Genomic DNA, 10,745 nt, shown 5'->3' on the forward strand with positions numbered 1-10,745 from the left:
AAAACCCCCCCAACAGAAACTAACAAATAGGTGTGAAAAGTGGGGGGGTGGGGGGTGTCTGAATTCTCTATCCTCATTGGAGGAGGCCTGAGGTAAACCTACAGGCAGCTCCAGTCTTTAAAAGCAATCACCAGGCATTGCCTCCTTCTCTTCAAGTGTGGTCTGCCGACACCAGAGGATACCCTCTCCAACAAGATGGACTCCAGCATTCGAGACGAAGCCTTTCCTCCTCTTACACAGATTAAACTCCAGAGCTGAGGTTGCTCAGTATAGGTAGCTCTTCACATGCTGAATTCAAGCATCAGAGGATTCAGCTGACTACTTCCACGGCATATTTTTAGGAGTTTTGGGCGCAATCAGATGCTATCAGGTTCGAGCAAAAAGAGTTTCTTTCCTTTGATTTTTCGTAAGACGTCATTGAACGCAACTGGACAGGAGCGCTAAAGGAAGCCCACTGATCCCTGAATCCACAAGGACACATAATGAACTCGGCTCCTGCAACCAGAAGATCTGAAACCCGCTACCCTCCTCCTACACCTGCCACGAAAGAAACCTGCCTGAATCTGTTGATTTAACATTCAACAGAGTGACGATCTAACCAGCTTTGCAACGATCACCAGGAGTTACCCCAAGTAAGAGCTTTGGTCTGGGGAGGATTTAAGATGAACGATGATCGTAAAGTGACAGATCATCATACCCTATGTCTATTTAGTCTCTGTGTTTCATCCCCTCTGTGTCAGTTCATTGTTGTTTGTCAGTATATGTCAGTTTTTGCTCGTGCTCCTGTGTGGCTCCCTGTTTTTGATCCCTGTGGTTTTTTTTGGTAAGTAAGTTTTTGTTTGCCTTTGGCCTTTTTGTTTATTAAATATATTTAGTTAATTCTGCATGTGGGTCCAGTTCCTTGTTTTTCCCCTGAATGTGACAGCTACATTCCCATCCAGGACATGATAGGACTTGCTACTCCCAACACAATGCAGTTGATTAACATGTTTGTGCTGTAATGATTAGTGTGTGCATTGTATGTGTGTCAGCCAGACTACCAACAGAAATATTCTGAAGAAAAATTAGGCCAATGTTGAAAGTGAACTCTTGTGTTTAATTTGAGGAAAATGCATTTCAGGACCAGAGTGTAAAAGTCCACTTCTATGTAAGTACTGTGTGTTAGTAGCTTTTGAGTTACTCATAACCATTATCTTGAATTCAATGAAACTCAGTAGTGAAGCAAATGTTTTTAATCTGTTAAAGCAAATTGACTAATCAAAGACCTCAGCTAATTTTGTCTTCAAACCATATCCTCTACAAGTGGAAAAAGTTGAACATGTCAAAAGAAGCAGAGATCAAAGTTAAGGTCATATTTTCTGACTAAAAAATGATTAAATACCACATGGAAAGATCAATGTATTTTTGCTGTCGCTTGTAAGTCTACTTGATTTGTTTATCCATTACATTTTGTATAAATGTTATGAAATGGGATCATTCCAAGTACTTTGTACTGACTTTCAGCCACTAGCAGGCCAAAATGTGTTATGCAGTGAAATACTCGCACATCTACTGAACTGGAAAGATTATCATAAGAAATTGGTTTATGATTAGTCTGAAGATTCCATTACCTTTTCCTCTATTGCCATAACATTGTGAACATCAAAAATCAAATGTAGTGAGTGGTCCAGGATTTATTTGTTTGACAAAATTATTTCCATCAGCCATGGTGACACTGAATCATTCTCAATGCTTCTCCTTTGTGAAGTCCCACAGGGTTCTATCCTTGGACCTACGCTGGTTCACTTTATACACCCAATAATACAAGAAAATATGGCATCTTAATTTGCTGTTATGCAGACAACACATGAATTTGACTGCCTGTAAAACAAAAGGGGGATCTTTTTTAAAAACCGTATGAAATGTATGGCCCTGAAATGTCCTGCTATAAATATGGATGTCACAGAGACATTGTGCTGGCCTGGCATTGGAGGTAGTAACAGGAATTAGAGGGGCAACTTATCATTGTAAATCGGCGGGGACAGTTGGGGACAACAGCGCTGTGTGTGTTTGTTCATGTCTTGAGTGTGTGTGTATGTGAAGATCTCACCATTTAAGTTCTTTACACTACTTGTACTAGAACTTTATTAGACCAACACCTTGTGTAACACGCTTGGTGCAGTATTTTTTGAAAGCGTAAAATTATATTGTCACATCTATGACAAAGCACAATATGAGCGTATTAAAAAATAGCCATGACCTACATTACATTTGTGTTTTTGTAAAGTCAGACATGTTGGCATATCTGCCTTGGGTAGAAAATTAACCAAAGTATGCCATAAAGTGAATTGCTGTTTCAATGCTTGCGATGTTCTTTCAGTCTCACCAACATGCCTGTACAACTAGTTTTTTCTCAGCACAGTGATTCTTTATACATTGATTTTTTTGTTCAGTTTACTCTGGTCAACAATCAATTAATATTTACTGATTGTTTTATCGGCTTAGTCATGCAAGTTAAAATTTCTCAGAGACAACTTGCATAAGGTTTTAAAAAGTTTTCTGACAAAGACACCACATAAAATGACATTTTTATAGCAAAGAATTTGATGCTGGATTACTGAAAGTGTACAGTTTTCTTGGCCCAAAATAATATTGGGACCTGATCCACAAAAGGATTTTGCTGCTGTTGTGCTCTTTAAACCTGTGCAAATGAATCACATAGACAATGTCTAATCCACAAAACACACACTGGAGGTTAAATGCACACATAACTGTGCCGCAGATCTAATCGCATCTCTGTGCTTCGGTGCTGGTTGTGCACTTTTGGAATGTTGGCTGCATTTCTATGCAAATAAACCTCTTTGATAAGCATCTAATGCCAAAACACTGGCGCTTAGAGTGAAGCAAAAACAGTCTGTTGAATCCATGTGGTTACTGCGTCTTAGTCTTTTTTTAAGACATGTCACACTTTCAATACAGTACAATACAATGCTTTAGTGTATGGGGCGCCGATTGTAAAGTTGCGAACACTACAAATAACAACATTTCTCCACATTTAGCCCTAAAACATCACTTTTTATTCACATTTAGAGAAATATTTGTGAACTTTGTCATATTTACTTTTGTGAATAAAAATGTAAGGTAATTTAATTAAATGTTAAATATTATATCTAAATGTTGAATGTTTTATCTAAATGTTAAAAATACATGTCCTGATTCTAAATATTTAGCTTTGATCCTATATATTTAGCTAAGATTGTAAATATTTATAATCAATCAGTCACTAAATGTTTAGAAATGTAGCTAAATATTTAGAATCAGGACATGTATTTTTAACATTTAGATATAATATTTATATTTGCCAATTAAATTATCTTACATTTTTATTCACAAAAGTAAATATGACAAAGTTCACAAATATTTCTCTAAATGTGAATAAAAAGTGATGTTTTAGGGCTAAATGTGGAGAAATTTTGTTATTTGTAGTATGCGCAACTTTACAATCGGCGCCCCATATTAGTGTCCACCCCGTGGGAAATTTGTAGTCACATACACAGATAGTACATGGACACACATACCAGTCAATGTGGTAATTTGTGTAGGGCATCAATAGTCGAGCGAGCAAAGTTCTTCTGGAAGCGTGCCCTTTTCCAGGTCGGGACTAGTATTTGGAACCTGATGGTAAAAAAAAGAAGAGTGGTATGGGATGAGTGGGGTCATGGGCAATGGTGAGTTATCTGTGTGTCAGAGCTTTGTTACTGAGATCTGAGAGGATTTGGGTGGGTAGTCAGAGGCCTCTCAGATCTCAATAACAAACCTCTGACACAGAGAGCCCTCACCAGTGATCAGAAAGACAATTTTGCACCTGTATGACTTTACAGTACATTTTCTGTATACAGTCTGAAAATATTACTTTGACATTAGTATTATTATTAGAACCAGAGGTTAAATCAGTCCAGCTGTCAGAGGCTTGACACTTCATCCAAATCTGTAGAGACGGTCTGCAGCTGTTTCTCACGAGGATGGGAGGTTTCTTTCCTAGAAACTGTTTAAAAACAACACACAAATAAAATTACCTGTTTTATTCACATGCATACAATTACAGGGTAAAATACACTATTTTATTTGAATAGATTCAAGATGATTTTTTTTCAGATTACAACAGGTATTTTTTATATAAAGCAAGTTTATTAAAAGAGCACCATACATGAAGCGATTCAGTGGATGTTGAGTCATAAATAGGGTTAGAGGGTAACTTAAAATGACTAAAATACATTTCCAATGAGAGAGTAATTACATTCTGTAACAATAAAGAGATCACAGTATCGAGAAGCTATGGTTATCTCTTGTGCACACAAAACAAATGACTTCTAGTGAAACCAGTCCAGTGGCATTCCAGTTATGCTTGTGTCCTAAACAATGGAGATTGCTAGCTTTCTCCACAGATTAAGTATTGCATACGCATGAGACAAAACATTTCAAAGATGTCACTTGCTCTCTCTTACGTTTAGGTAACACAAATGGATGGGAGGTTTCTTTCCTCCCTGAGTTGTTCTTGCTCGCTCCATTCAGAGAAAACTTTGTTTCAAATGTCAAAACTTATTTTACATTTTTCTAGTCTGGTTTTAAAATCTACTACCTGAAAAAGGTTTCCCCAACAGCTCTGCCAATGACGAGAGCACAGCTCCATGCAGAGTTCAAGTGCAGACAGCTTTTGTCGAGATTCTGACACACAAGAGTAAACTATATGCAGTAGGATAACTTTTGGTGCTTTGTGTATTAGACCATGAGACGGAGCAGATAGGGGAAGCAAATAATGCACAATTTTTGGAGCTATTAGCAGCCGCAATCCATTCTTAATTAATCAGACCCGTCGGTTTAGTCCATAATAAGTTACTTGATATGGTATGGGAATTTTTTTGAAAAACTTCAGGATATTTAAAATTGGAAAAAAATCTGTCATGTAAATTAACTACAACACAAGGTCATCCGTTTTCATTGCAGAAAATGGAAGCACTTTATATTACATTGACACGTTTTTCTGTTCACCTGGCCAGAGTTGATATTTTAAGATAAAAGATAGGCCCTGGAATCTTTTTGTTTGCACAGAGTTCATTTTCAGACAACTGTTAAAGAATGTAGGTCAGAAACAAAAAAACAAACCCATTGAGTTGTTTTCAACCATTGCCACATGTTTCAGTCAGATACTGGAAATGACTCAAGGTCTGTTTAAACAATCTCATATGATATGAAAAGGTTCCAGATGTATGTCTGTGTTGTGTGTGTGTGTGTGTGTAGTCAGTGAATGTTTTAAGAAACATCAAAAGCAGCGGTCACAGTAAACAAACATGGTGAGACCTCTTAGGTTAGACACTTTCTCCAAAACGTAACATTTTATATTCATTCTAGTTGTTAAACTATTGTTTAAGATAAGCACTTTATTTCAAATTTTTCCAGTTGCTTGTGTAAGAAGTAGTATAATCATCAAACAGCATTAATGCATTGCCTCATTTGAGACAACAGGGGAAGGATAAGAAATGTAAGTGTGAATTCTGCAAATCTGTATAAGTGATGTCTGTACAAGGAGAATATGTTGTATTGCAAAGTAACCTTAAAGAAAAAATACAATGTATCAGACTTTTTACTAAACAATGGACTTTATCCAATCTGTGATGAAGCAATAATCTCAGAAACCCTCTTCCACTGTAGTCCCTTATAGAAATAGTGTAATGTTACCCACAACATGACTTGATAACAATGATGACCAGAAATGTAATAATCAAGGTAAATGTAAAACTTGATAAACAACATAGAAACTGTTTAAAAACAACACACAAATAAAATTACCTGTTTTATTCACATACAATTACAGGGTAAAATACACTATTTTATTTGAATAGATTCAAGATGATTTTTTTCAGATTACAACAGGTATTTTTTATATAAAGCAAGTTTATTAAAAGAGCACCATACATACATGAAGCGATTCAGTGGATGTTGAGTCAGAAATAGGGTTAGAGGGTAACTTAAAATGACTAAAATACATTTCCAATGAGAGAGTAATTACATTGTGTAACAATAAAGAGATCACAGTATTGAGAAGCTATGGTTATTTCTTGTGCACACAAAACAAATGACTTCTAGTGAAACCAGTCCAGTGGCATTCCAGTTATGCTTGTGTCCTAAACAATGGAGATTGCTAGCTTTCTCCACAGATTAAATATTGTGCACGCATGAGACAAAACATACCAAAGATGTCACTTGCTCTCTCTTGCGTTTAGGTAACATAAATGGAGCCATCATGGTGAGAGTCCAACAGGAACACATGTTAAATACCCACAAAGTCATGGTATTTTTCATGAACCATTACTGTTATCAAATTGACATCATTACACAGAGCAATCACAACCTTTGGCAATGTATGCACAGTGGATGTTATGTAAGCAAGAACTGATAATGCTATTTAAAATAATCAGGTAAGACAAACAGAGCTGTCATGGTGAGTGTCCAACAGGATTGCATGTGAAAAACCAACAAAGTAATGGCTTTTTTTCTAATTATAAAAGGATTTCTTTGTAAAAAAAAAAAAAAAAAGACATGTATTGTAATAAAATTTACAGAATTACGACGAGCAAGTCAGAAAACTGTTGGCCTTTGCGAAGTCAAACAAGGTGCTTCAAAATTGTGGTAGTAAATCTATCAAGATTTTTAATGGTTTTTCCCAAGCTTTGTTTTTTTCATTAATACTTCATTGTTACTAGAAAGTCCCAATAAACTAACATACAGTTAAATAGGTTTAACAATCAACGTTTCTATAAATACTTAACCAATACCAAAGAAACATGATTTTGTGAAATTAAAGCTTGCAGAGATGATCAAAGTTTCAAAACCATAGTAATGATTGGTTTAATATCTGAGTCTGTATCGAAACTGAACGTCTCCGATAGGCTGCATAGATCCAAAACCCCACCGCCTGAAATCAATTTCCGGTATCTTCTCATCCTGGTTCTTGAGCTCAAACTCAAAATAGACCAGCATGAGGAAAACAAACTGTTTCAGCTCATTGGTGGCAAAAAAACGTCCAGGGCACATGGAGACCCCGGCACCCCAGGGCATGTTGTAATACTTCACCTTCTTCCCTGCTTTGTAAAAATCTGTTTTCTTGGATCCGTCTGGATTCAGGAAGCGGTCATACTTGAATGAGTGTGGGTCAGGGTGGATCTCTGGGTCAATGTGAACTGCAATGTAAGGGAAGAGTGCAACTCTGTCTCCCTTGCGGACAGAGTACTCGCATCTGTCGGCCATCTTCAGGGTCATATCCTGGAGCACAGCTCTTGTCAGAAGGGGTGCAGCGGTGAGTCGCAGGGTTTCTTCCACAGCACTGTCTAGGATTGGTGTTTTTAAAAGCATCTCACGTGTCAGGTCGAGTAGAGGACCACCACGGGTGACTTCCTGTCCAGACTCCTTCACAACCTTATTGATCTCTTCCTTCACTGCTGCCATTGCCTCTGGATGCTTCATGAGGTAGAGGAGCAGCCAGAATGCGGATGGCCCGGTGTTCCCCTGAGAGGCCCACAGAAGCACAAACATGTACCTGTCTATCATCATCTCACTGTCACCCAAGTCTTCTTTGGCCTGCTGTGTGTCCCACACCCAGCGACTGATGTTGTCTTTGATTTTCATTTTCTGCACTGACAGAGTGTTCCAGAAGTGTCCCAGAAGCCTCTCTGCTTCCATCCTTCCTCTCGGTGTCAGGACCCCATAAGCCAGGTTGGGGAATAGCTGGTCATATTTACGGAACTCGTAAAATAGGGCTTCAGATTCGACTCTGTCTTTCTCTTTAGCTTTTTCCTCACTTCCTTCTGACTTGTGTGGCCTGTTACCATAAAGAGACAAGTAGCCAGCCCTAAAGACAATATTGTAGCTGTACATAAACAGTCCGTCTTCTATCCAGGTCTTTTGGTCTGTTGCTGATCCCATAGTGTGCAACATCAGGTTCTGCAGATTGCTCATCATAGCTTGTGTCATTACCTCCAGGCCATCCCCTTTCAGGTGCTTGTTGCTGGAAATCTGGAGAACGGTGTGGTCACTCTTTTCCGCTTTGTAGCCAAAAACTCTTTGCACCAGATGCACAGCAAACTCATTGAAGTCCAGTTTATCTCGACTCTCCTTCACAAGCGCCCCAAACGACAGAGGGTCTTGAAAGAATGTAATGTAAAACCCTCCCAGCTGTACTGTGAAAACATCACCATGCTTCTGCTTCATTCTTTCCAGAAACTTCAATGAGTTCCTGCGAAACTCCAACACATGACCCAGCCAAGGGATGAGCCCCTTATCCAGAGGAGGCTCTCCTGGTCTACGTTGTCGAAACACCCCGAGGAGGTACATCGCTCCCATCAGAGCAGCAAGAATGCTCAGAAGGACAGGCAGCAGCAGCCCCATGACTGATTTCTCTTTGAGCCACACAGGGATTTGGAAGGAATGTCCAAATCCAGCATGATAAAGAGTATGTTGCTCCTCCCTTCATTTCCTCCCTCTAGTATTCCAGGAACTACTTAACCCTTTACCATTTCAACTTCAACAATTGCATTCGTTTGTGTACAACCTGCTTAAACTGTAAAATAAATGTTAAAAATACTGTTACTGAAGGCAATTTGTTAACTGAATCTTTTTAAGCATTCGTCTAAACATAGTGCAAATTTGGCTGAGTCATGGTTTTTGTGTCTAAAGGTATACCACCATGTGAAAGTTTCTGATAAGGAGCACATACTGAAAGTCACATGGAATACATACGTCAAACTATAGGTCATTAGGTTTTCAAAGTTCGTGCACAGAGCTGGGGAGTGTGGTTTTAAATCCTGTTTTTTTTTTTTTATTGTGCTATAAAAAATCTAACATTCTACTGATTTAGTTTGTTCTTTTTATATAAGCTGTTATAACCAAGTAAACAAAGGTTTTCATTTCTAGCATTGTCAGAAATGTTTAGGTAAAATGGTGTAAGCAAAATAATATACTCTTGCCATACGTGAATTGTCCCGTTATGCAGATTGGCTCATGACAGAATAAATGTTTTATAATATAGTCAGCTTTTAATTGAGCTGGTAAAGTCTATTTGAAACTGCTGGGTAGCAGGTGGATTACCCCACACAGCCTATAAATGTCTACCTAAATAAAATATTTCTCATATTTTTATTCTTAATTGGAATATGAAAAGTAAATTATGTTATCATGTGGAGAAGCAGAAGTATGTACTATAAAAAGGAATATACTAAAGTAAATAACTTGTACCTCAAAACTTTAGTACTATTCAAATTTGCTTCTTTATTTGCACCACAGCTTTGAAAAATGGTTGTTCCCTATTTTATACCAACATTTCAGACCTATCAGGGGAGGATGTAATGGTGATGTTCACCAGGCAAGTAAAGTTATTGATCTCTGGGAGGCATGTAAACATGAAACCCAATTAATTTTGTGAAACTAGTGACAATAAATGGTTACAGGTTGACTTTAGGGGTCTGAAATTTGCGTTCAGGCATACATTCCTGGTGAGATTGATTGCATTGAGATGCGGCCAGAGCAACACCAAAATAGACAACACCTCTGCTCTGTGTCTCTAGGCCAGTTTGCCCCCAGAAGGCAAATCTAAAGTACAGCCTCTGATCTTCCCCTGAGAGGCCCACAGAAACACAAACATGTACCTGTCTATCATCGTCTCACTGACACCCATCTCTTTTTTGCCCACTGATGTTGTCTTTGATTTTCATTTTCTGCACTGACAGTGTTCCAGAAGTGTCCCAGAAGCCTCTCTGCTTCCATCCTTCCTCTCGGTGTCAGGACCCCATAAGCCAGGTTGGGGAATAGCTGGTCATATTTACGGAACTCGTAAAATAGGGCTTCAGATTCGACTCTGTCTTTCTCTTTAGCTTTTTCCTCACTTCCTTCTGACTTGTGTGGCCTGTTACCATAAAGAGACAAGTAGCCAGCCCTAAAGACAATATTGTAGCTGTACATAAACAGTCCGTCTTCCATCCAGGACTTTTGGTCTGTTGCTGATCCCATAGTGTGCAACATCAGGTTCTGCAGATTGCTCATCATAGCTTGTGTCATTATCTCCAGGCTATCCCCTTTCAGGTGCTTGTTGCTGGAAATCTGGAGAACGGTGTGGTCACTCTTTTCCGCTTTGTAGCCAAAAACTCTTTGCACCAGATGCACAGCAAACTCATTGAAGTCCAGTTTATCTCGACTCTCCTTCACAAGCGCCCCAAACGACAGAGGGTCTTGAAAGAATGTAATGTAAAACCCTCCCAGCTGTACTGTGAAAACGTCACCATGCTTCTGCACGATAAAGAGTATGTTGCTCCTCCCTTTGTTTCCACCCTTCTGCATTCTGGGAACTACATAAACCTTTACCATTTAAAGAAGAAACAGTTAGATTCTCACAGACCTCAACAACTGAATTCATTTTCGTACAACCTACTTAAACTGTCAATAAACGGTTATGTTAGACAATTTTTTTTTTAAATCTTGTATTTTTTAACCTCAGTAAGTGCATTTAAATGAACAGTGTAGAAAACATGAATTGTCTCTTTGAGCAATGCACTCAAACTGTCAAAATTACATTTTTTTTATGAAGGTCCCTGCAGTATACAAATCCTCTGCTATTTTTGACACGCAAAGTAGGGCACATTTGGCTGAGTAAAAGTTTTTGTGTATAAAAGTATACCATCATGTAGCCTACACATTTTTGATGAGCAAATCACATTGAA

At 38.4% G+C, this 10,745-nt stretch overlaps 1 protein-coding gene and 1 pseudogene across 1 annotated transcript; both read right to left on the bottom strand.

Annotated features, from left to right (window-relative positions):
- Positions 1-5,817: 5,817 nt before the first annotated feature.
- Positions 5,818-8,464, bottom strand: LOC132979262 (5-beta-cholestane-3-alpha,7-alpha-diol 12-alpha-hydroxylase-like). Its single transcript, XM_061044926.1, has one exon. The coding sequence runs from the start codon at positions 8,419-8,421 to the stop codon at positions 6,886-6,888; it is 1,536 nt and encodes a 511-aa protein (XP_060900909.1). The 5' UTR covers positions 8,422-8,464; the 3' UTR covers positions 5,818-6,885.
- Positions 8,465-9,577: 1,113 nt separating this feature from the next.
- On the bottom strand, positions 9,578-10,365 carry LOC132978534 (5-beta-cholestane-3-alpha,7-alpha-diol 12-alpha-hydroxylase-like; annotated as a pseudogene).
- Between the last annotated feature and the right edge of the window lie 380 nt (positions 10,366-10,745).

This window comes from Labrus mixtus, chromosome 8, assembly GCF_963584025.1.
Source record: "Labrus mixtus chromosome 8, fLabMix1.1, whole genome shotgun sequence".
Classification (NCBI taxonomy): Eukaryota; Metazoa; Chordata; class Actinopteri; order Labriformes; family Labridae; genus Labrus; species Labrus mixtus.